The sequence below is a fragment of the Macaca fascicularis genome, chromosome 7 (genome assembly GCF_037993035.2).
Source record: "Macaca fascicularis isolate 582-1 chromosome 7, T2T-MFA8v1.1".
NCBI lineage: Eukaryota > Metazoa > Chordata > Mammalia > Primates > Cercopithecidae > Macaca > Macaca fascicularis.
In genome coordinates, this window is record NC_088381.1 from 105,116,511 (window position 1) to 105,144,390 (window position 27,880).

Consider the following 27,880-nt stretch of genomic DNA (forward strand, 5'->3'; position numbering starts at 1 on the left):
GACCACGTAAAACAAAAGATGTCCAGTTCTCAGTAGGCAGTTTGGAGCAATTGGGAAGACCAAAATCCTTAGAGTCACATTGATCCAGGTTCAAATTACAGCTTGGACACTTGATATTGATTCTCTACCGTTGGGCATGTTATTTAACCTCCTTTAATCTTCTCCCGTGTAAAACGTGAATATTAACCAACTTACCAGATGATTTTAAGGATTAGTGTTATTATATCAAAGAACATGATATATAACTAGTACTCAGTAAGTTGTGGCTCAAATTAATATTATTTTGTTGCTTTACGTTTATGAAATTCTTAAATCTTTGATGTCATTATTGCCAGAAGTTGTGAAAAGACATTTTATTCTGTTTGGCTTTTAAGTAAAAATTAATGGGCTACTGTTAATAGATTTTGAAAGGCACTAAACTGAAAAATGGACAAACAGAAGAAGAAACAAAGTATTTGATTATTAATAAAACTGCAGTTGAGATACAGATATTTAATATCACTAATACATTTTACTCAAATGTGAATTCAAAATAAAAGAAATGGGATGCAAAAGATTTGAGCTTTTATGCAATGTGTACCTATGATGAACTTTTATGTAGACCATTACTTAGCTTCAAGTCTTTTTCCTTTGTTTCCCCATTGGTTTTTTCATAACACAAATCTGTTATTCTAATGTGATTTTATGAGAGTTTGAAACTCAGCTGTGTTCCCTATCATGTTAAAATCTCTGATGGTTGACTCCCTTACCTTTCTTTTCCTTTCTCACTTCACCATCATTATTGTCATTGTCACCATCATTGATACTGTTTATTAAGCACTTAAATGTTTCACAGGAACTATGCTTACTTCTTTACAAATCAGACAAATATTTATTACAGACTCATTATGTTCTAGGCACTGTGTTAGACACTGAATATAGATCAGCATATAAGACAGATTTGGGATCTCAGACATTTTTTTTTTGTGCCTGTTATTACTTCTCTGAAATCATAATACACCATACATGTTGTAAGTAGTGGTTAAATGCGCAGACTTTGAATTCAGACCTTTGTTCTAATCTTTTTGCCACTTATCATGTGTAATGACAGCCTCACTAAGCATTAGTTAAAATCTACTATAGGTTGTTGTGATGCTTAAGTGAGATAATGTTTATGAAGTGCTTAACCCATAGAAGGCACTCGATAATAATTATGATGATAAGATGATGATGATGTAACCATCTTATTTTCTCAAGACTTCTTCATCTAATAGAGGACATACTCAAAGTGTTCCTAAATGTGTGATTATGTAAATAACTATCCCATACTTATCTATATAATTAGTATGGGATAGTAATTTATATATGGTTTTGTTTCATAAGGAATTGATTTTTATTTCTTTTGTTAAAATAGTTTACAAAGAATTTTTATTAACAATTTAATTTGATCCCCAGTTTTGAGTTTTCCTTGATTTTTAGAATTAACCTTATTTCAAAAGTGTTGAAATATTTTTTAAAATCTAAAATCTCTAAAAAAAAAAGTTAGAATGTATAATAAGTAGGTCTTATTTAGTCTTAGGAAAAGCTGAAATGACCATCTCACTCCCTATGTGTTAATTATTTACTTCATTGTAGCTGTTTAAAACTTTTTACTGAGTTTTAGCTCATTAAATTATACATGTGGGTAATATTATTTGAAAATTGTATGAATGACCTTCAAATGCTAGGGGATGTTTTAGAGAAGCAGAGAAGAAACATTGCATTTTTGTTCTTTAGGTATGTATCTCTTCTCACCTAAAAAAAGTCATTAAAACACAAGCATTTTAAAATTGGTTTTAGTTCAATTGAATTTAACAATGAGATATAGTATGCTATGGCCTGATTTGCATCCATTAATTTACTCTTATGTCAGTGATGATGTGTTTTTATGTGTCTTAAAAATAGCTTGTTCAATTAAACCTTTCATTTTTCCCAAACAGTCCCAGTGGGCATTATCTAGTGTTTTTTGTCTCTTTAATTTTTGTTATTCTATTATATTCTATTCTATTGCTTTTATAGCATGCAGATGATGCTTGAATTTTACATAAAAGTATTTATTTAAATAGTGTTTTATATGTTATTTTGTGATATTTAAAATATTTATGTTTCTTTAAAAGCCTTATTTTTCTATTTCTTAAAAGCTCACTTTAGAGCCTCTGCTTTATATGTTAGTTATTTTTCTTTCTTGCATGTCATCCATTAAAGATTAGCTGTGGAAGGTTGGAGCATGGAGAGATTATGAATGACAGAACAACTCCTGTAGAATAATAATCAGTTTTTGGTATTTAATGCTGTTTGACTTTTGCAGACACATTTCTTATTAACCTTTGGTACAAAGAGAAATCCAGGTTCCTGATATCTCATGGAGAAGATGAATTTGAGATCCTCTTCCAATTAAACTGAAATAAAGCCAATATTAGGTTTTAGCCAAAAGAACTCCTTAGTTCCTAAGTCTTGTGTTTTTAAGTTTCTATCTATCTATCTATCTATCTATCTATCTATCTATCTATCTATCTATCTTCTAATCTGTCTTACTGCATTTTAACCTGTAATTCAATGGTTACATAATTTGCTTAACTTACTTGTACTGATGATGCAAGCATGTGATTTTTCTCTTTAAACATAGATTTCTTTCTATGCATGCAAATTTAGACTGATACTTTGTAAATTAAAAAAATATATTGTCAATATATTTTTATTACAGAGAATGTTTATTTTCTTTTGGTAGGGAGAAGAGGAGTTTAATTGATATACTTTAATAGCAAGTATATCAAGATACCCTAGTGGATTAAAATGGGAGAAAAAATTATATTATAGAAAATGTTTACATTATTCTCTTGTGAAAAGATTATCTGTTACTATGTATCATATCTCAGATGATGTTGACCATCTAAGAGGAAGAAGAGTTAATTTTCTTTACCAGAAAAGAAAATGGCATAATTTTTATCTTTAAGAAATAATACACATTGGAATCTAATTTTTCTGTGTATATAATGGGCATCAATAAAATGTGATAGCTTTTAACCTAATACTTCAATGCCTTAACAGTATTAAATTATAATGCTGCCTTAAATTTATATCTATATTTATTTTTTTAATTTGAAAAGAAAAGGGATTTCAAGGATATGACCACTAATTTCGGATAAGAACATGAAGGCCCATCTCTGTGAAATACAGCAGGTAGAAATATTGATAGACTATTGAATATATTACTATCTTTGGCTACAGAATTCTATGGATATGAATCAGAATGAATTCTGACGAGTGCCAGGTCAAATAATACTTGAGGAAAGAATATAACCAATTTTGTATCCTTGCTTCCTGGAAAAGTTTGTTTTTTTCTGGAAAAACAATAAAATTGCAGTAGACGGAGGATCCGTTATATGTAAGAATAGCCAACAGCTGGAAATATTTTATTGGGTTTAACATACAGTGGACTTTAGCATAATGTCAAGCATTTGAAAATGTAATTAAGGTATTTACAACATAAAAATAACAAAAATAAAACTTTTCAGAAAGTTATCTAAAGACTCTTTCACATGTCTAATGATTCTAAAGAGGAAATGAGATTAGAAAATATTTAGATAGCACTTATATTTCAAATAATTTTCATATTGGTATCTATTAAAATTTAATGCTGATAGTCTGTTTAGTAAATACACAAAAAATTTTTAAGTTATATTTCAAAAGGCATATAATTATCAATACTGATATTAATGCTTCAGGGATAAATTTTTCTCTTTCACATTGGAAAAGGTAGCTCCAATATCACATATATTAAATCTTTGAATGTAAGCATAGAACATATTTTCAGAAAAGTTTTTTATAAAGTCTTTGAGTTTTCTATAGTAAATACATGTGTATACTAATCGAGGGTTTTTAAAAAAATGCTTTTGATTCATTGTCTTGCTACTGAAACGTACTATTTTGCATAATTTTCAAATTAATCTTGAACAGTTTCTGTACTGACACTGAGTATAAATTTACAGCAACTTTACAGAGGAAAGTTTGAAGTATATATTAAGAGTTTTAAAAGCTGACTTTTAATCTAGTTATCATACTTCTAGTAATTTTCTTAATTAGGTATGTATATACATAAAGATGTGTATACAAAGATATTCATTACAGTGTTGTTTATATAGCCAATAGTTGGAAACTTCCATAATCTCATATTAGGAGCATCTTAGTTGAATCATATATAGCATGTCCAAATGATAAAATTTCATGTGCTATTTTATGTTTTTGAAGAGTACTGAAGAATGTAGAAACATATGCTGCTTATTTTAATTACAGGGTTACAAGGCTATATTAAATATTTTTCTCCTTTAAATTTTTATGAGTTTGTACTACTTTTTAATCAGAAAAAGTTATTTACAAAGTAATTGTATAAAATGTTGCAAAGTCCAGTTTTAAAAAACAAATAGTCCCATCTATGAAAGAAGTTCTGGAGTAATCAGTTGAATTCAGCATTGTTATGCCAAAAACAGAAACATTGAACTAATTTGAGTAGGTTTTGGTTAATTTTCTACTGGTGTGGGTCATCTACCATCTATTTTAAAATTTCCAATAACCAGTTTATGCAAAGAAGGAAAAATTACAATTATTAAGGAAATTAAAATATATAGTGTTTGTAGTTCTAGAATATATATTTGGTGGTTTTATAAATGCCAATTGTTCTCAGATTTGCAAGAAATCAATGTGACATCATTATAATTCTTCTCCAGATGGTTATTGCTCAGGTAAAACTGTAATGGTAGATATTCATAGAATCTGAGATTCTTTATATGTAGTAAAGTCTGATCTTTTACAAAATTATTGTCTATATTGCTTAGAATTTTCCAGCATGAATTATTATCCAGTTATTATTTGATATGTTTAAAATCCTAATGATTTATTTTTCCTTCTTTTTAATTTAGCCTTTTATGTTTACGTAACTACCATAGGATGTTAACAGATGGATTTTTTTTCCTGCAAAATGTCTGTCCTCCAAATTATGTTATTTAGAGAATCATGAGCCAATGTTTAAACTAGAATGTTATCCAAGGTACTGTCTCACTCTTACTGTATTTTAAAAGTAGTTTGAAAAGTGTGGAATATGGATTTGTCAATAGACTTGGGTCTACTAAGAAAATATGTACTCTGCCTTGACTCAATAAACTCATACTTAGTATGGTTCAGCTTCTTCATATTTACTCTTGCCCATATTAGAAAACAATTAGCTTACTAAACAAATTTGAGTATTTGGTTGAGGGGGGTACGGGTGATCCTCTCTGAATCTTTCTCATTTGACTAAGAATTATAGGATATTTGATAACCATGTTTAAAAATGGAGATATCCAAATATTATTGTAAACACCCAATGATTTGTTTTACCTACACTATAAGTATTTTACTTGGTTGGCTTACATAGTAGCTAATAATATTTGTTAATGTAATTTAACTGCTGTGAACCTTTACTGAACAAATATTGAAATTTATTCAAGTCAAAGAAAGAGAATCTCTAATGACTTTTGTTAAAGCTTCTATTTAATAGTTAAGGAGAAAAGTTTGTATGACATATGAGATGCAATTAACAGTAGATTTTACATTTAATAAAAAGAAAGAAGCATGCGTATTTGCTTTATTCATTCCATCATAATTTGCATTAGAGCTGTGGGTGTTTAATGAGCAAATTCCAACTAAAATGCTATATTGATTTTCTAGTGAACTTTGTAATAGTCATCCACCTTGGAAAAGCTCAGTGTTTACAATTAAGTTTTCTTTACTAAAAATGTTTGAGAGTTGCATATTGATCCTTCGAAAGTACTGAATTCCAGAATCAGGATTTTTTATAAGCAACAAATTTCACATCTAACCTAATAGATGTTAAAAATTGTCATTCAGTTATACCTTAATTTTGGTTTTGAGGGTTTTTTGTTTTATTTTTAATTGACAAATAATAACTGTATATATTATTCCCTTAATTGATGTATGATTTGCAGATTTATGAAGTGCAATGTGATGTTTCAGTACATGTACATACATTGTGAAATGATCAAATCAGTCTGATTAACATATTTACCACCTCAAATACTTACTGTTTCTTGGTGATGAGGACATTTAAAATCCATTATTTTAGCTTTTTGAAATATATATTACTATTCATTATCAGTCACCTTGATGTATAATAGATCACCAGAACCTATTCCTCCTGTCAAACTGAAAATTTTATTTTTTGACCAAGATCTCTCCTTTCCTCCTCCACCCTCACCCCCAGCCTCTGGTAGCTATTGTTCTACTCTCTACTTATGTGTGTCCCACATTTTTAGATTCCACATATGTGAAATCATGAGGTATTTGTCTCTCTGTGCTTGGCTTATTTCACCTAGCATAATGTCCTCTAGGTCTACTCATGTTGTTGCAAATGACAGAATATCCCTTCTTTTTTTCAGCTTTTCCAGCTGAGAAACCTAAATCCTACCCTTTAAAGGCTGTATTGTATTCCATTGTACCACATTAAAAAAATTCATTTATCCATTGTTTGGCATATCTGTTGTTTCCATATCTTGGCTATTGTGAGTAATGCTGCAATGAACATGGGAGTGTAGGCATCTCTTTAATGTACTTCTTTCAACTCCTTTGGATACATACCTGGAAGTGGCACTGCTGGATCACATGGTAATCTATTTTTAGTTTTTTGTGGAACCTCATACCGTTTTCCAAAATGGCTGTACTAATTTACAATACCACCAACATTGTGTAATGGTTTGCTTTTCTCCACATCCACACCAACACTTGTTATCTTTCATGTTTTTGATAATAGCCAATCTAACAGGGGTGAGGTGATAGCTCATTGTGATTTTAGTTTGTCTTTCTCTTGTGATTAGAGATGTGCAGCTTTCTTTATATAACTGTTAGCCATTTGTCTTTTTTTGAGAAATATTTGTTAGGTTCTTTGCCCATTTTTATTTATTTTATTTTATTTAGTTTTCAGACTGAGCCTCACTCTGTCGCCCAGGCTGGAGTGCAGTGGCACGATGTTGGCTCACTGCAACCTCCAACTCCCGGGTTCAAACAATTATTGTGCCTCAGCCTCCCGAATAACTGGGATTACAGGCTCATGCCACCAGGCCTGGCTAATTTTTGTATTTTTAGTAGAGACAGGGTTCCACCATGTTGGTCATGCTAATTGTTCTTGAGTAGTTCGAGTTCCATGTATATTTTTGGTATTATTCTTTTAATTAATGTGTCATTTGCAGATATTTTCTCTTACACTGTAGGTTGTCTCTTACTGTTGTTTCCTTAACTGTGCAGAAGCTTTTTAGTTTGATGCAATCCTATTAGTCTGTTTTTACTTTCATAGCATGTGCCTTTGGGGTCATATTCAGGAAGTCTCTGTCTAAACCAATGTCATGGAACTTTCCCCGTGTTTTATTCTAGTAGTTTTACAGTTTCAGGTTTTATGTTTTAGTCTTCAGTGCATTTTAAACTGGTTCTTGAATAAGGGATGAGATGATGCTTATTTTTATTCTGCATGCAGATATCTAATTTTCCCAGCACCATTTATTGAAGAGATTGTACTTTCTCCATTGTGTGTTCTTGGTACCTTTGTTGAAAATCAGTTGACCATAATTGTGTGGGTTTATTTCTGGATGCTCTATCCTGTTCCATTGGTCAGTGTGTCTGTTTTTATGACAATACCATGCTGGTTTTTTTTTTTTTTTTTTTGAGACAAAGTCTTGCTCCGTCGTCCAGGCTGGAGTACAGTGGCGTGATCTCAGCTCACTGCATCCTCCATCTCCCAGGTTCAAGTGCTTCTCCTGCCTTGGCCTCCTGAGTAGCTGGATTACTGGAATGCACCACTTACGCCCAGCAAATTTTTGTATTTTTGGTAGATATGGGGTTTCACCATGTTGACCAGGCTGGTCTCGAACTCTTGACCTCAGGTGATCCATCAGCCTCGGCCTCCCAAAGTGCTGGGATTACAGGCGTGAGCTACTACACTCAGCCACCATGCTGTTTTGATTACTCTGGCTTTGTGATATATTTTAAATGGTAGTTACTTAAAATTGCTTTGACTGTTTGGGGTCTTTTGTGATTCCATATGAATTTTAGGATTGTTTTTTCTATTTCTATTTCTATTTCTGTGAAGAATTACAGTAGAATTTTGATAGGGATTGCATTGAATCTTTAGAGTAATGCCTTAATTTTGAAAAACATTCTTATCATTTATAAATTCTATAACTAGATTTTATGTGTTTGTGCATGTGTGTTTTCTGGCATTTAAAATTTTAACCTTAGAATACTTAAATGGCAACATCCTTTAAATGCACATATACATCTTTGGATTTGAAGTAGCATTAAAAAAAAATGTTTTCTCTTGATCACACAGGACCAAAGAAGCCCTCTGTATATAATACTTACTTTTAAGCATAGAGATGTTTGGACTTATTACTAAAGCACCTGATATGCTAGTCTTACCTCTTTCATCAGGTACTATTTCATGTAAAGTGGTATATAACTTGCATTACAAGTAACTGTATAAAGATCTGGCCACAGTTTATAGAAATGAAAGGAAACCTATTGGCATTTAAAGTTTAGTAATTAGTATTTTAACATTTTGATATCTCAGAATATTTCAGGGTAGCATGTTGATCTATGCTTACATCACTATTTACCATCATTTTGTCCCTTCTGTCTGGCCTACAAATTAGAAGTATTTTATTAGACTGATGTGCTGCCTGCTGCACTAAGGAGGCAACTTAGAAGTATATGATAATGTTAAACTTAAAAAATCTTAGAATACCGTATTTTTGTTTGTTTGATTTTTGAGACCCTGTCTTGCTCTGTCTTCCAGGCTAGAGTGTAGTGGCACAATCTTGGCTTACTGCAACCTCCTGCTCCTAGGTTCAAGCAGTTCTCCTGCCTTAGCCTCCCAAGTAGGTGGGACTACAGGCGTGAGCTACCATGCCTGGCTAAGTTTTGTATTTTTAGTAGAGATGGGTTTTCATCATGTTGGTTAGGCTGGTCTTAAACTCCTGACCTCAGGGGATCCACCTGCCTTGATCTTCCAAAGTGCTGGGATTACAGATGTGAGCCACTGCAATATTTTTGATAAACTATTATTAATATAAATATGGTATGCAGCATACAATATAGAATGGATTCAGAATAATTTTTCTTTCAGTCCCTTACATAATTTTTGCCTGCCAATGAAAAAGGCTAAAAATTGAGGAATTTTGACTTAGATTTTTAATATGTGAGTAGTACAAATTAATCAAAACCACATTATTAATATGTCTAGGAATTAAGTCACATTGTGACTGTGGTTTGAGTATTTACTGTAGTGGTAGAATGGAACTAACATTTGTTGATGATCCACTTTATTTTATTTATTTGGCCAAGAGCTTTCATATATTTTCTAATTGAATTTTTCATAACATCATGAATAGTGGTGTTTTACCCATTTTATATACCTGAACTTCAACTAAAATAATGTAAGAAATTAACAAAAACAAGGTTGCTAACCCTTAATACCTTAGATCACAATTAAAACTCATATTCTTCCATACACCATGCTATTAACCATACTATGCAAGATACACCATGTTGGTTTCTCCAAGCTGTTATTACTGCCCTTACTGGTAGGATATTCTGTAGCATTAGAAGGGAAAAATAAAATTCATTTTTGTGTACTACAGTTGATAGAAGTTGCTGTCGAAACAGCATGAGGCGCCAGGCGTGGTGGCTGACACCTGTAATCCTAGCACTTTGGGAGGCCAAGGCAGGTGGATCACCTGAGGTCAGGAGTTCGGGACCAGCTTGGCCAACATGGCAAAACCCCATCTCTACTAAAAATACAAAAAATTAGCTGGGTATAGTGGTGGGCGCCTGTGATCCCAGCTACTCAGGAGGCTGAGGCAAGAGAATTGCTTGAACCCGGGAGGCGGAGGTTGCAGTGAGCTGAGATTTCACTATTGCACTCCAACCTGGGCAACAGAATGAGACTCTCAAAACAAACAAACAACAACAACAACAAAAAACCAGCATGGGGAATTGATACAGTAGTCCCATCTTATCTGTGGTTCCTTTTTCCACGGTTTCAGTTATTCAAAGTCTGAAAATATTGTGAAACATTTCAGAAATAAACAGTTCATAAGTTTTAAATTACATATTGTTTTGAGTAGTGTAATGAAATTTTATGCCATCTTGCCCAGGGTGTGAACTGACTGGCTAGTTAGATCCATGCTGAATACTCTACCACCACTTTTCCACTACTTACAATTTAAGAAATACAATAATAACTTTTTTTTTTGAGACAGGGTCTTACTCTGTCATCCATGCTGAGTGCAGTGGCACAATTACAGCTTACTGCAGCCTGTACCTCCTAGGCTCCAGCTGGGTTTCACCAAGTTGGCCAGGCTGGTTTCAAATTTCTGGGCTTAAGTGATTCTCCCACCTTGGCCTACCAAATTTTTATTTTTTTGTAGAGACAAGGTCTCACTATGTTGGCCAGGCTGGTCTCGAACTCCTGGGCTCAAGTGATTCTCCTGCCTTGACCTGCCAAAATGCTGGGATTATAGGTGTGAGCTACCATGCTGGGCCTAATAACTATCTTGATTAACTGTATATTAATCTGTAACAATCCTTGGGCAGGGATCCAATGCTTTACAAACTAAAAGAGCATTTCAAAATATTTCTGAAGTTTATTTTGTAGTTCGACAGTATAAATAAAATTTGGTTCAGCAATTCAGGTATTTGAGGCCCTCTTTGTCTAATGTTGCAGTAATATTACTATTTTTTTTTGAGATGGAGTTTCGCTCTCATTGCCCAGGCTGTAGTGCGATGGTGTGATCTCGGCTCACTGCAACCTCCACCTCCCGGGTTCAAGCAATTCTCCTGCCTCAGCCACCTGTGTAGCTAGGATTGCAGGCATGTGCCACCACGCCCGGTTAATTTTGTATTTTTAGCAGAGGCGGGGGTTTCACCATGTTGGCCAGGCTGGTCTTGAACTCCCGACCTCATGTGATTCGCCCACCTTGGCCTCCCCAAGTGCTGGGATTACAGGCGTGAGCCACCGTGCCTGGCCCACATTGCAGTAATGTTTTAAAAAATTATGTAAGATTTCAAACATACAAACAATAAAATTATGCTTAAGAAATGATAATTTCAGATAACATTAAAGCTCCTGATACAGTGCTGCAAAAATCTAGATGATGCCATTTGTATTAAAATCTATATCAACAGTGTCCCCTGCTCTGTGCAGATGTGCACTACTATAACAGCAGAGCATTGTCCTATTTTATTCTTCCCTTACCCATTTTCTTTCCTCCCCTTCCACCTTCCCACTGAGATAATTACTATTTTGAATTTTGTGTTTACCCTTTTCATGATCATTGTATTATTATTTATTTATTTGATACTGAGTCTCACACTGTCACCCAGGCTGGAGTGCAGTGGCGCAATCTCGGCTCATTGCAACCTCCGCCTCCTGGGTTCACGCCATTCTCCTGCCACAGCCTCCCGAGTAGCTGGGACTACAGGTGCCTACCACCATGCCTGGCTAATTTTTTGTATTTTTAGTAGAGACGGGGTTTCACCATGTTAGCCAGGATGGTCTTGGTCTCCTGACCTGGTAATCTGCCCGCCTAGGCCTCCCAAAGTGTTGGGATTACAGGCGTGAGCCACCGTGCCTGCCCTGCTCATTGTATTATTTTTACTAACTGCGTCTATTCATAAGTAGTGGGTAGAGTTGTTTTACTTTGAAACTTGCTATTTTTGCCAGCATTTTGTTTTTGAGATTTGTCCATTTGTCCATAGTCAAGTCATTTTAAATGCTGGGTAGTATTCCATTCTGAATGTAATTTATTTATTCCTGTTAATGTTGATGGACATTTGGGTTATGCCTAACCTTTTGCTGTTATAAGCAATGCTGCAGTAAGTATTTTTGTACATGTTTACATTTACATATGTGCATGAATTTCTCTAGGCTACATATCAAAGAGGGGATTTGCTAGGCTAGGCCTATCTTCAACTTCAATAAACATTGCCAAATTGCTCTTCAGATGGTTGTAGAAATGTATCTGCCTATCTGCAATATGTATGAGAGTTTTCTTTATTTCACAGGCTTACAACATTTGCTATTATTAGACCTTTAAATTTTTGCTCTTTTTAGGGGTATGAAGTGGTATCCCAGTTTTGCAGTACCTATTACTAAAAATACTATTTTCTGAATTGATTAATTGATAGTAATTCAGTTTAATGAGTAGTCCTTACAATAATAATTACTTATGGCTTTTATTTTTGCTAAAGGTATATATTTCTCCTTTATTTTCTATGATTGATTGTGTGCTTTATATATTTTGGTAGCTCTGGTTGAAGAAGTGTATTTTGCGCAGAAGGAACGTGATAAAGCTGTTATGTCTAGACTGCAATTAGCCATTGAGGAGAGAGATGAAGCAATTGCACGAGCGAAGCATATGGAAATGTCTCTAAACATGTATGTACACTTTTAAAACTCTGTATGATATTAGGAGCACTTATAAAAGGTATGCTTTAGGTGGTAGTTACGTATTCAAAAATGTGACTCATTCTTAATGTGTTACCCTAGGAAATTGCATATCTCCAGTCTTTTTCTTTCTTTCTTTTTTTCTTTTTTTTTTGAGATGGAGTCTTGCCCTGTTGCCCAGGCTAGAGTGCAGTGGCGCAATCTCAGCTCACTGCAGCCTCCGCCTCCCGGGTTCAAGCGATTCTCCTGCCTCAGCCTCCCAAGTAGCTGGGACCACAGGCACCTGCCACCATGCCTGGCTAATTTTTTTACTTTTAGTAGAGATGGGGTTTCACCATGTTAGCCAGGGTGGTCTCAGACTCCTGATCTTGTGATCCGCCCACCTTGGCCTCCCTAAGTGCTGGGATTACAGGTGTGAGCCACCGTGCCCGACCTCTCCAGTCTTTTTCTAAAACCTTAGGCATGCTAGTTTGCCTGTCAGGAATAGCAGTCAATTTAAAAAAAGAGAGAAAGAATTGCACATCACTCTCAATACAATTACTTTCTTTATTTCTTCATAGTTTTGTTGTTCCTTCATATGTGACTCCTCTTTTTATTATCTCCTCTTCTCCTTATTATCACTTTTAAAATTTATTTGAGCTATCTAAGTCTTTCACTGCTCTCTGCTTAATATCCCTGTTCCTGTTCTTTACTATTTTTTACTTGCAGTTTTTTTTAGCTTTGGTTTTTAAACTTGAGTGATACTTGAATAGGGTGGAGCCTAAGAATCTACATTTTTTAAAGCAACCCAGGTGATTCTGATAGATAAATGATGGACTACACTTAGAGAAACAATGCCCTAGAAATATGTACTTTTCAAATTCTAATGTACAATCTAATCACTTGGGGGATCTTGTCAGAATGCAGATTCTGGTTCATTAGGCCTGGGTTGGGAGCAGAGATTCTGTCCTTATAACAAGCTCCCAGATGTTACACATGATGGTAGTCTAAGGAATATGCTTTAGTGGAAAGGCCCTAGAACATCTAGAAATATGTTACCTGTACAGATAGATAGAATCCAGTAATCTAATATTTAATGATCAATCAGCATACTTATGGCATGTTTACTTTGTCCCGTGTTGTAGTAGACTCTTGGAGGAATGGAGTAAAGTGCTAATTAAAACATGGTTCACTGGGGAGACAAAAAGCCACAAATAATTAATAATATGTGTTCAACTTGTGATTAGGTAATATTTGTTTTTTGTTTAGATTAATGATTTCATTTTTTTGAAGATTGATAGGCTCATTGTAGACCATTAAACTTGTTGGAAAAAAAAAAAAAACAAATAAAGAAACAAAAACATTCACCTAAATTCCACAATGCCTATTCCAAAATAACCATCTTTATCCATAGGGAAACATTATTTCAAACATTTTCTCTTATATACTTAAATATCATTACCTAGAAGGATAGATGGCTTGGGGTTGATTGGAGGTAGCTATCGATTTAATTCGATAAAAATCAATTCATTCTCTACATGTTGTTGTATTTGAGAAGCAGTGTAATGTAGAGACTAAGAGCACAGATTCTGAACCCAATCTATCTTTGAATATTGGTTCTGCTGCTTCCTTGCTGTATAGCGATGGACAAATTACCCAAAGTCTATAAGGCTCAGTTTTTTGGTCTACAAAATGTATATAATAGTGCAGGTTATGAGGACTTATACAGGTTGTCATAAGGACTAAATTACTTGTTGACTATATATGTATATATGTAAAATATTTGATATATATAATTAAAAAATATATATATATGTATGGGTTGGTTGGTTGTTTAGAGACAGAGTCTTGCTACATCACACAGGCTGGAGTGCAGTGGTGTAATCAGAGCTCATTGCAGACTTGAAGTGGGCTTAAGTGATCCTCCTACCTCAGCCTCCCAAGGAGCTATGACTACAGGGACTTCAGGCACATGCCACCATGCTTGGCTAATTTGTAAAGTTTTTGGTAGAGATGGGGTCACACTGTGTGGCCCAGGCTGTTTTCAAACTCTGGGCCTCAAGCGATCCTCTCACCTTGGCCTTCCAAAGCCCTGAGATTACAGGCATGAGCCATTGCACCTAGCCAAATCACTGAATATTGAAAAGTACGTGGCTCATAGTGGGTGCTATGTAAGTGTTAACTTGAATTTAAGAGTAATAGTCAATTGAAGTGAAATTGAAGAAAATTTTGAACTTCATGCAATATTTTCTCTCAATAAACTATATTTATTTTCTAAACACTCTTCTAATAACAAATGAGACTGAAAAAAAGGTGTTGGAGTCATCAAATTTTTTTCTTTTATTTAATATATATTTATTTTTAAAAATTGAATAGAGCCGTGGTTTCGCCATGTTGCCCAGGCTGGTCTCGAACTCCTGGACTCAAGCAATCTGCCTGCCTCAGTTTCTACAAAAAAAAAATTATTTAAAAAATTTAGCTTGACATGGTGATAAATGCCTGTAGTCCCAGCTACTTTATAGGCTGAGGTGGGAGGATCGCTTGAGCCCCAGAGATGGAGGCTGCAGTGAACCTATGCACTCCAACCTGGGTGACAGAGCAAGATCTTGTCTCAAGAAAAAAAAAAAAAAAAGATAAATACATAGCTCAGAGGGTGGCAAGTAGGACATGATTGCAGTCTCATTTTCATTCTTTCTGGGCCTGATAATTAAAAGGGCTTGCATTCCTCAGATAAAAGTTCTTTTCTCATATGAAAGAAAGAAAGAAGCACTTTAAAACTCCACTTTTTTCATTAAGAATTTCACATTAAAAAATCTGTAAAAGTTGTATTCATTTCTATAGCCATGTTAGTTTTTATAGCCAAAGTGTGCCCTGTTGTTTAATCTTAACTTTAAAAGGATTGAATAATCATTGCTGGAAGTTTTATCATAGATAGCATTTTTATCCCTGAGTTTTTTATTGTGAGGAATCACTGGGTGCGTCAGTGGAAACAAAAACACAAACTCAACGTGCTTTTTTCTTTTCTCTTATTCAACACAACAGTCAACACAGAAGTCTTTTGTGACCAAATGTGTAGTTATTTTCCCCACACACCAAGTAAGTAATCAGTTCTGCAGTAGACACCAGCTGGGTGTCCTCCAATTAAATTCTGACACTATCCACCTGGAGAAAGCATCAGATCCCATAGGTTGAGGGCTCAGTCCCACAAGACTGGCCCTGCTTCAGACAAAAATCGTTAAGTCCAGGCCTCTGAAACTTCTGACTGACCAGCTTCAAGTGAGGGTTCATACAGTTCCCTCTTTGGGTTCGATTAATTTGTTAGAGCAGCTCACAGAACTCAAGGAAAACTTACATTTATTATAAAGGATATGACAAAGGATACAGATGAAGAGATGCATAGGTCAAGGTATGGGGGAAGAGGTGCAGCGCTTCCATGCCCTCCTTGGGTACACCACCCTCCAGGAACCTCCACATGTTCAGCTATTAGGATGCTCTAGGAATCCTGTCCATCTGGGTCTTTTATGGAGACTTCATTACGTAGGCATGATTGATTAAACCACTGGCCATTGGTGATCAACTTAACTGCCAGGCCCCTCTGCAGAGGTTGGGGGTTGAAGCTCAGAGTCACAACCTTTTAATCATACAGCCTTCCTCATGACCAGCCTCCATCCAGAAGGTATCTAAGGGCTGCCAGCTATCAGTTAATCATTAGCATACAAAAAGACATCACTTTGGAGATTGCCTGTAGGTGAGGAAAGGAGTGGGGGAGTGGAATGATGACCAAATATTTATTTCACAATATCACAGCAGGTGAATGAATTTCGCTTTCAAAGTAAGAGCTCATAAATACCTTGTTCTCTGATTTAACATGCTTCAGATTGGCTGTGTGTTATCCTTGTATTCAAGTTTTTTTATGAATATAATTCTTGAGTCAAGTATCCTTTTATTCTAAACATTGTAAAAATGTTACTCTCTTGTCTTCTGTTATTGTTTGCCTGAAAAGAAGTCTTGAGATCAATCAGATTCCCGATCCCTTTGTGTGTGTGGGTTTTGTTTGTTTGTTGTTTGTTTTTTGAGACAGAGTCTTGCTCTGTCACCCAAGCTGGAGAGCAGTGATGTGATCTCAGCTCACCACAACCTCCGCCTCTGGGATCCAAACTATTTTCCCACCTCAGCCTCCCAAGCAACAGGGACTACAGGTGAGTGCCACCACACCTGGCTAATTTCTGTATTTTTAGTGGAGATGGGGTTTCACCATGTTGGCCAGGCTGGTCTGGAACTCCTGACTTCAAATGATCCACCCACCTCAGCCTCCCAAAGTGCTGGGATTACAGGCATGAGCCACCATGCCTGGCTGTGTGTGTGTGTGTGTGTGTGTGTGTGTGTGTGTGTGTGTGTCTGCCTTTTTTTTTGTCAGATACCTGAAGGATTCATCCTTTATTCTTAAAGTAGGGCTGAATCAGGGCAATTGTGTTCATCATTCTTTAATAAGGTTTTGGGGACCACAGCATGCTTTTCAAAGGATTATTTGATTCTTCCTTTATTTCATGGAAATTTTACCTTTTTAAAAAAATTTAACTTTTATTTTAAGTTCAGGGGTGCATTTGCAGGTTTACTATATAAGTAAACTTGGGTTTTGGGGTTGTTTTGTACAGATTATTTCATCACCCCAGTATTAAGCCTAGTATCCATTAGTTTTTTTTCCTGATCCTCTACTTCCTCCCATCCTCCATGCTCCAATAGGCCCCAGGTCTGTTGTTCCACTCTATGTGTCCATGTGTTCTCATAATTTAGCTCCCACTTATAAGTGATAACATGTGGTATTTGGTTTTCTGTTCTGGCATTAGTTTGCTAAGGATAATGGCCTCCAGCTCTGTCCATGTTCCTGTGAAGGACATGATCTTGTGCTTTTTTATGGTTCCGTGCTATTATTTCGTGGAAATTTTACTTTCTAAATAAGTTTTTTTGTAGAGATAGGGTCCTGCTATGTTGCCCAGGCTGGTCTCAAACTCCTGGCTTCAAGCAGTCCTCCCTCCTTGGCCTCCCAAGGTGATGGGATTATAGCTGTGAGCCATCACAACTGGCTCATGAGAATTTTAGGTCTACAAATGTTTTGGATTTTAGGTTTTCTACTTTAGAGACTCCAGATACACTTATACGGGACATTTTTGTCCTTATATGTTATCTATTCAATAATGATTAATATTTTAATCTGCTTTTGCATTCACTGTGATGATTACAAATCTTTCCTTTATGTTGGTAATCCCAATTGTCATTGTTCCTTTCCATGGTCTTTCTAATTAATGTATGTAATTTTTATTTATTTGTTTATTTTTGATTCTCAATTTATTTCCTTAAGTTTTATATTTCTCTTTTCACTTTATTGTTTTAGCCCCTTCTCTTTTATTGAAATGATTTTCTTTTCTTTTTCTTTATAAAATGCCAACCATGGGTAGGAAAATTTTCTTCTTTCCCTTGTGTCTTATTTCATTCATGCTGCCGCAATAATAGAATACCTGAGACTAGGTAATTTATAATGAACAGAAATTTATTGGCTCACAGTTCTGGAGGCTTGAAATTCAAGATCAAGGTGCTGGCAACTTTCAAGGGCCTTTTTGCCGAGTCATCACATGGTGGAAAGCAGAAGGGCAAAAACAGGCAAAAGGGAGCTAAACTTGCCCTTCTATAATGACATTAATTCATCCCATAAGAGAGGAGCCCAGTGGCCTAATCACCTCTCAGAGGTCTTACTTCTTAATACTGTTACCATGGCATTTATTTATTTATAGACAGAGTCTCGCTCTGTCTCCCAGGCTAGAGTGCAGTGGCGCTATCTTGGCTCCCTGCAAGCTCCGCCTCTCAGCTCCCTGCAAGCTCTGCCTCCCGGGTTCATGCCATTCTCCTGCCTCAACCTCCCAAGTAGCTGGGACTATAAGCGCCTACCACCACGCCCAGCTAATTTTTTGTATTTTTAGTAGAGACGGGGTTTCCTTGTGTTAGCCAGAATGGTCTCTATATCTGGATCTCGTGATCCGCCCGCCTCAGCCTCCCAAAGTGCTGGGATTACAGGTGTGAGCCACCGCGCCCGGCTGACAATTAAATTTTAACGTGAGTTTTGGAGAGGACAAACATTCAAATCATAGCACCTTGGTTTATGTTTTCTCATTTTATTACAAACTAATTTCTTTTGCATGTTTTGTGTTGTATTCGTGGTGTATTCACAGTTGCCATATCATTTCTTTGCATCTTGCTCATATTTGAAATAGGCAATTTTGTTAAAAACTTTTAGCAGAACATAATGGTACAAGTGAATTTTCCTTAATAAACTTTTTTTTTTTTTTTGAGAAGGAGTCTCACGCCTCGCTTTCGTCGCCCAGGCTGGAGTGCAGTGGCATGATCTTGACTGACTGCAACCTCCACCTCCCGGGTTCAAGCTATTATTCTCCTGCCTCAGTCTCCTGAGTTGCTGGGATTATAGGCACCTGCCACCCCCCCGGCTAATTTTTGTACTTTTAGTAGAGACAGGTTTTGCCATGTTGACCAGGCTGGTCTCGAACTCCTGACCTCAGGTGATCTGCCCGCCTCGGCCTCCCAAAGTGCTGGCATTACAGGTGTTAGCCACCATGCTCAGCCTCCTAAACATTTTATTTTTAGGCCTGTTTGCCTTATTTGAGCTGCCATTTCTTGGCAAGGCATTGCTTTTGCTACCTTTCTATATAACCCTAGGGCAATGGGATGGGAATGGAGTTTGGTAAGACCTCTCTGGGACTGTATGCTCCTTTTGTGGGAGGTTCTGTCCTCTGCTTATGGGATTTTGTTTGGTGCCGTACATTAAGGGTTCATGCTATCTGGTCTCTCTATATGTATCCTAATTTCATGGGGATATTGCTTTTGGGCTTTTATTTGTTTCACTATTGTAGTAAAACATGGCCAGCCTTGATTCTTGCTTCCTCTATATAGATTCTTAGGTAATACAGGCTTTTCTTCATGAAAAATTTTTGTTAGTTTTCTCTGGGCTGTCTACTCAACTCATTCTCAGATTATTTCTAAGCTGTGTGGTATCAGTGAAAATTTCTGTTTTGTTAGCTCACTGTCTTCCCAACACCTGTTTCATAGGTAATCTAGCCAAAATAATCATCTCTGCACCCTGCACTCCCTCCCTATTTAAAAAAATTACTACATGACAGCCTACTTTCTTTACCATTTGGTTAATTTGCATATTCTATTCATGTAGGTATATGATGGGATGAGTAGACTTGGGTGTTCAGATTTCACTGTGCCATCTTTACTTGGAATTCCAAGTTTTTAAAGATTTTTTAAAAATTGTAGAGTAGTTTTAGATATCTAGAACAGTTGTGAAGATCATACAGATAGTTGCAGCATAATCCTCACCCATTTTCTCTTATTGTTAACATCTTACATTACCATGGTACTTTTGTCACAGGGGAGAATTCAGTATTGTTACATAACTATTAACTGAACTCTATACTTCTTTTAGATTTCACTAATTTTTCTAAAATATCCTTTTTATGCTCTAGGATCCTAACCAGCATTGGATTTAGTTTGTATATGTCCCTAGCCTGTCCTGGGCTGTGACATTTTTCTCTAACTTTTCTTGTGTTTTAAGACCTTGATAGTTTTGAGGCATATTGATCAAGGTATTTTACACAGAATATTTCTCAATTTGGGTTTTTCTCATGGTTATGTTGGGGTTATGAGTTTTTAGGATGAAGACTACAGAAGTGAGTGCCATTTTCTTCATATCATTTCAAGGCTATATTCTACTGATTGGATTTACTACCAGTAATATTAACCTTGATGGCCAAGGTATGGTTTGCTAAGTTTCTCCACTGTAAAGTTACTTACCTCCATTCCTTTGTTCATGCTCTACTCTTTGGAAGCACATCACTAAGTACAGTCCATCCTAAAGAATGAAGATGGGAGGTTGTTGAGCTCCACCTCGTGCAGGGGAGAATATTTACATAAATTATATGTAACACTTTAATACAGGAGATTTGTCTCTTTTCCCATTTATTTATTTATTCAGCCATTTGTGTCAGTATGGATTCATAGGTATTCATTTAATACTTTGGATTGTAATCTAATACTATGTTATATATGTTGTTGCTTGAAATGTTCTACCTTTGTGGATTGGAAGCTCTTTCGGGTTAGCTCCTATATTTCTTTGACGTGTCCCCATTCCTTTCTGTCATTTATTTGTTTTTGTTTTGAGACAGGGTCTTGCTTTGTTGTCCAGGCTGGAGTGCAGTGGCATGATTACAGCTCACTGCAGCCTTGACCTCTTGGGCTCAAGCAATCCTCCCACCTCAGCCTCCCCAGTAACTGGGACTGCAGGCGCTCACTTGGCTAATGCCTGGCTAATTTTTAGAAATTATTTTAGAAACAGAGTCTCACTGTATTGCCTAGGCTAGTCTCAAGATCCTGGGCTCAAATGATACTCTGCCTCAGCCGTCCAAAGTTCTGGAATTACAGGCAAGAGCCACTACATCTGGTCTCTTCTGATTTTTGAACATTTTCTTTTTGGCATGACAGAAAGCTCCAGGGTCACCTTATGTAAGGATGTATAGAGCTGTGCCCCCCCAGTAGATTCAGTCATTCCTCCAAGGAACTCTAGATCCTTTTATTAGAAAATAGTATTAGAAACCAAGATCTGGGTGTGAGGTGTGCCCTTTGTTGTGGGAGTATGACTGCTTCTAGACCATTTCTGCAGACAGAGTAGGATACACACACACACACACACACACACACACACACACGTGTATATAGACACTAACTGATATATACACACACATATCTCTTATTTATACACCTATCCATTTGTATCTATATCAAGCTGAACATAAGTTCACACTGATGTTCTTAATTCTAATCCATTACCATACTGTTTATTATAGCCTTCCCCTTTTGTTCATCTGTAAATTACTCTACCCAGTGGTGACAAAACTGGCCCCCACTAACCACCATCTATTTACTTATTTGTTGAAACCCAGTATACATTATAACTCTTTCTGAGTCATTAACATATAACTCCATGAGAATTAACTTTAACAATGAGAATGTACTATGTATACTTCTTTTAGTGTTTAGTTTTATAGTTTCAAGACACCATTTTCCAAAATTACTTAAATTGGCTCCTTCCTCCGCCCCACCTCTATAAGTGAGTTTAGGCCATTTTTTAAAAATATAATTAGAGTTATTTATCGTAGTCTGCATTCTATCCTAGTGTCCTTTGATCTCCTAGTTGGTTTCTTTGTATGCATACATTAAGGTTCACTATGTGCTGTAAATATCTGTGGGTTTTGACAAATGTGTAGTGTCATGTATCCAAATTAGTTCTGCCACTTTAAAATCCCCACTGCTGCTTCTACTCAAATCTTCCTTCCTTCCCAACTCTGTGGCAACTACTGACCTGCTTTCTTCCCCTGACAGTCTTTCCTTTTTTAGAATGTCATGTTAATGGAATCATACAATATGTAGACTTTTCAAACTGGCTTCTTTCATTTAGCAAAATGCATTCATGTTAATGCATTAATTTATATTATGTTCTTTTTTTCTTGTTGAATAGTATTCCATCGTATGGAAGTATCACAGTTTTTGATTCCTTCCTTTGTATAAAGGATATCTTGGTTACTTCTATTTTTGGTGATTTTGAGTAAAGTTGCTCTAAGTATTCATATACAGGTTTTTGTCTGGACATACATTTTCAAATCAGTTGAGTAAACCCAGTAGCAATACTGCTGAATCATAAGTTAAATCCATGTTAATTTTACGGGAAACTGCCAAATTCTTTTCCAGAGTGGCTATACTAGCAACGAATCAGAGTTCCTGTTGCTGTATATCCTTCCAAGCATTTGAAACTATTGTTTTTGTTTTGTTTTGTTTCTTATTTTGGATGTTAGCCATTCTAACAGGTGTGTAGTAGTATCTTAGTATTTTTATTTGCATTTCCCTGATGACAGATGATATTGAGCATCTTTTTAAATGTTTATTTTCCATCTGCATATCTTCTTTGGTAAAGTGTTCAGGTATTTGGATAGTTTTTCAAATTGGATTTTTTTTTCTTATTATTTAAAATAGTTGTTTATATTCTGGATATAAGTCCTTTATCAGATATGTGGCTTGCAAATATTTTCTTCTAGTCAATGTCTTGTTTTTCTGAGTCTCTTAGTGTGTTTGGCAGAACACAAGTTTTAAATTTTGGTAACACTTAAATTTTGATAACAATTTTTTTTTCTTTTGCTTATGGACATTCTTATATTCTACCACCATTTGTTGAAAAGTCTGTCATTTCTACATTAAATTTCCTTTGCATCTCTGTCAAAAATAAGTTGACTCTTTATCTGTGGGTTAATTTCTGAATTTACTGTTCTGGTTCATTAACCTATATGTTGATCCCTTTGTCAATATCACATAATCTTGATAGTGAGTCTTGAAATTAGGTGGAGTCTTTCAACTTTGCTCTTTTATTATAAAATTGTTTTGGCTATTCTAGACACCCTTTTAACAAAATTTCTGTAGTATAGTCATTAAAACTTTAGAACTCTTCTTTGGAGATTTGCAGGTACTATAATGTTCATTTTATCACACACCAAACAGTGGTATGCTATATTTACATGCAGTTTATGTTAATAAATTTCATTATATAAATCAATCACTGATTTCATTCATGAGATTTGCTTCTAAAAAGATTTTTATGCTTTTCAAAAATCAAATTGACCTCCAAAAGACAACAAATCAGTTTTTCATAAAATGTCACAACTCTTTGGAAATAGGTGTATTCATGTTTTATAGATGAAAAGCTTACAGGGCTAGACTACTTGGCCAGAGACTCTCAGTCAGTCAATTACATATTGTCAGAATGTCTACCTCAGATTTACACAGGCAACTCAAACTTAGCATATCCAAAATGAAACTTATTCATTCATTCTTAAAACCTGATCCTCCTCCTTAATCCCTTATCCTGATCAGTGTTACAACCATCTTCCTACATATCCAAGCCAAAGCTTCTTCCTCAGAACTGCTATTAAACTGATCTCTTATTTGGTTTATTCTGTCTCTTTAACTAAAATATTTAAATTGAGCCTATCATTCTTTCCTATTTTTTACCCTTCATTGCATATCTACTTTAATTTATACATATATTTGTTACAGTTTTTATTAAAGTATATTGAAATTAGTGTTCCTTGAGACAGAATCTTTTTCATTTTGTCTTTTAGATCATTAGTATTAAGGGAAGAATGGGAATGGGAGAAAAGGAATGCATTCAATTTCAGCCTTTTCTTTTAATTAATTAATTCATTCAGTAACTATTGACTGTACTGTGTCCGGTACAGTGCTAGTTGCTGGGGACACAGCGTTATGGTCAAATTGACTTAAGTAAGTAAGTAATCATATAAATACTTAAAACAATTAATTAACAGTTAATTTGAAGAAATTTTTGGTTCCTAGAAACAGCTTATAAGAGGGACTCCTTCTGTATCAGAGTCTAGGAGTTCAGGTAGGGAGAAGAGTCAGGGAAGGCCACACATACCAAGCAAGAAAAGCAACAGCAACAAAGAATATTATGTCAGCATAGTATCAGATGGTTTGGTGAGGTTCTTTTCTCTTCTGCTGAATCTATAGGTTCTGAACCGTCAAGAGTGTGTTTTAGACTACATCTTGATAACGGGACCAATACATAACTGGTTTTGCTTGACTGAAAGGTATATGTGGGGGCATCTAGTGTATGATAAAATTATATAAATTGTTCACATCTTTTTAAAAAAAATTCCTAATTTCTTGCTTCCTATAATCTTCAGATTCTTTGTTGTCTTTTTTCTCTCATGTGCTTTGCTACTTCTGATCTACGTTGTATCTGTGTTACAGTGTCTGCTTTGTCTTATTCTGCCTTTCTCTGCTTTTCTTTACCCCTTGGATCATTAATGTTTTTTCTGTTTCTTTTTTGGCTTTTATCGAAAACTAGGGGAAAAAATAAAAAAGAATTCAAGTTAAAATTACCTAAATATACATACTCTTATACATGTTTGCATTTGTATACTTCAGCTTTTCAGATCATGATACCTTTTTTTTCAGTCTCTTTGCTATTGTTGGTACTTTTTAAACATGTTAAGTGTGGTGGTGTGTAGAAAATGAGAGAGAATAAAAGCAAACAAATCAGAGTTTTCTGATTAGAATAAAAGCAAACAAATTATAATTTTCAGAAAAATTTGAAATTTATTTATCATTTGAGGTCAATGTTTGGCATCTTAGAGTTGAACAAGGTGAATGACTATAGTTTCAGAAAAGAAAAAGGTGATATTGACTGATTTAGGGATAAATCAAGAAATGCGACATTTCACGCATGGATCTTTTCACTTAGAGTGCAAGGATGTCAGTCAGAATTTGCATGATATAGGAAATCAATTGAAACTTGAGCCCATAGACATTTACTTCAGCAAAATTCTTACTAATTATCATGACTGTGTCAAGTTAGACTGTTGCAGGCATAATTTAAAGTTTACAAAAGGTTGAAATTCTTTTGTCTAATTGTAAACCTCATATTAATGAGATATAATTTATAGTTCACCAGATATATTTCATATAACACCAACTATTATTTTAAGTCTTTATTTAAATCAGTAGAGTGTTACGTGTTGTACATACCACTAGTAAACCTTAGTACCTTCCCCAAAGTCTTTTTAAACAGAAAATTAAAGCCATGTATAGCTGCTTCAAATCACCTCTTTTCTGAAAAGACAAGTTGTCTAAGTTTTGTGTTGTTTCAAGTGACACAGTATGAGATATACTTATTGTAGACCTGATTTTCATTTTCTGAAAATTATTTTTGTTGATTCTTAATCTTTAGATATTGAATGATCTAGCTTAGAAAATTATGTCAAATATTTTAAATTGGCACTTACAGTGCATTAACATCAAAGATCTAGTCTCATTTTCCAACACTCTATATCAAGGATTTGCAAAGTAAGAACTTATGTTGAAATTCGGCCTGCCACCTGTTTTGTAAATAAAGTTTTATTGGGATACAACTATACTTGATCACTTATTGTGTATGGCTGCTTTTGTACTACAGAGGGAGAATTTCGTAGCTATGATAGAGAGCGTATGGTAAAGCCTAAAATAATTACTATTTGGCCATTTGCAGAAAAACTTGGCTGATCTCTACTCTATATAATCTAGTTGAGACTAAATTATGACATAATCTTCTTTGATAAATCTGTGATATCTGTGATATTTCCTGAAACTTTTAAAGAAATACAAGTAGAGAAATACAAGTATTGACTTTTTCTCTTTCCAGACTCATGTTTGTGTTGAAAGTTACTTGTATCTATGCAAATTTTCAAATCTCGAAGTAATAATTTTTTCATTTTGACTAAAGTTATATTTTTCTTTTGCTGGCCATTTATCACTATACTTACATCAATTATAAAGAATAATAACAAAGCAAGATTGAGATCCAAATGCTAAGTGACTCACTTAGCTCACTTACGTCCTGTGTGTCAGACCTAGTACAGTAGCCTTACCAAAAACATAATTTGAATTTATTTATCAGCAAAATGACAAGTCGGTATATATTGTGTGCTTTTAGCAGCAATCACACAAATTATTTAAAGTCTAAATACTAAATTCATGTGCCAGGGATCTGGAATAGCCCTTGATAAGAACTTTTGATTCTGATTTAAAAAAAATATTTAAATTAGTAGGGAATTTTAATATTAGACTAAATACAATGATCTTAAACCTTTCTTATTGAAAGCTGTTAGTTTAAAACATTTGAACTCTTCATCTTCCTCTCCTTAAAGTAATGCTTTACTTTGCAATGCCTGAAGACAACTTATAAATATTACATAGAACTTCCATACACTTTTTTTGTGTGTGTGTTGATTATTTGGAATATACAGACTAGGTAACTTACTGTTATTTCCTTCCTGGTCATATAAAATTCTTTGAAACTAAAAATAGAGATTTATAACCTTGGTAACTAAAAGTCTTTTGTTATTGCAAAGGTTCCAGAGGAATCTACCAGTCTCAATGTTTAATTGTCATGTATCTGTTCACATTTTAAATTATCAAGTTTAACAAGGTAATTATGAAGTTTGTAAGCATTTTAATTGGATTTTATTGGGTAGCTGTCATAATTAGATGTTACTTTGATTGTACCTAAAAAGAATGACATTAAAAGATAATATTAGATAAATATTTCTCACCACATATAACTTCCTTAAAAATCGTATTTAGCCAACCAATTACTGCTGGTTAAATGCCACTCATTTTTTTCAAATATTTTCACTATGATAATAAATAAATGTAAGAATTTTATTATCTTATAATTTTCTGTTAGGTTTTTCAATTGAGATGAAAAGAAGTTTCACAATTTATCTTCACAATTCTTATAGAACAAACTTTTGTTAGGCAGCATCATTGAAAATTGTTCATTTATTTTGAACAAAAAAAGATAAAAGATGAAAGTAGTTGCCCTTCTTGAAATGCAAACCTAAGTGGACGTTAGTAGTTTCAGATACATTGAATTATATATAACTTAAAATTACTATACATTCCTGTTAACTTATACTATTTTAGTATGTCTAGAAATAGCTCTTTAATATTTGTGTATATATTTTTTTCTGTTAAAATACTAAGTTCTAAAAGTACTACTTTTCCATGAGTGTAGCAATTTTATCCAGTTGTGAAGTTTGGAACCATTTTGTGGTATATTTATTAAGTGTCTTCTATTATCTTTGGCTAGTATCCTCTTTTATGGTAAATGTTAAATCATAGGAACACAGAAACAGAGGAAAACTTGAGAAAACAGAAACTTGGATATCTAAACTTTTAAATGTAATTTTAAAATAATTGAGATCCTTTCTAGAATCTATACCTTTTCACTAATGCATATTACAAATGTACTTTTAATTTACGTAATTGGAATGGTTGTCTAAATTATATTATAGACATTTTCTATGTAATTTAAAACTGCTTTCTTTACCTTTACTGCATTTCTTCAATTTCTCAACATCAATAAACATTTCAGTAGCCACTATGACTCCTAAAAGACAAAATGCATTTCTGAGGGGAGCCCATTTGTGTTTTTTGTCTTTATGTTGAATAATTCTACATACATTATGAAGAAGAAAATAACATTAGTCATCTAAAAACTTGGTACAATTTTGGTCAGCCTTCCTATACGTTTGTTTTATAATAACAACTAAGTAACAGCAAGAGGTTTTTACTTCAAATTTAGTGTAATTATTTGTTATTGCTTTTGAGGGAACATAGTTAAACTTTGTAATAAAAATACTTGCCTTGTTTTACTTATGATGGTGTCCAAAAAAAGAGAGGAAATACAGTTTCTGATAAAAATGGAAAGTCCAGGAATAA

The 27,880-nt window shown here is 34.6% G+C and overlaps 1 protein-coding gene across 22 annotated transcripts in view; it reads left to right on the forward strand.

Annotated features, from left to right (window-relative positions):
* Positions 1-27,880, forward strand: part of MIPOL1 (mirror-image polydactyly 1) — a 403,522-nt gene that overhangs the window by 79,560 nt on the left and 296,082 nt on the right. For all 22 annotated transcript variants that reach the window (XM_073998508.1, XM_065548737.2, XM_045396307.3 and 19 more), the window contains one exon: positions 12,367-12,496. In XM_073998508.1, coding sequence (XP_073854609.1) covers positions 12,367-12,496 — 130 coding nt within the window. The remainder of the gene's footprint in view (positions 1-12,366; positions 12,497-27,880) is intronic.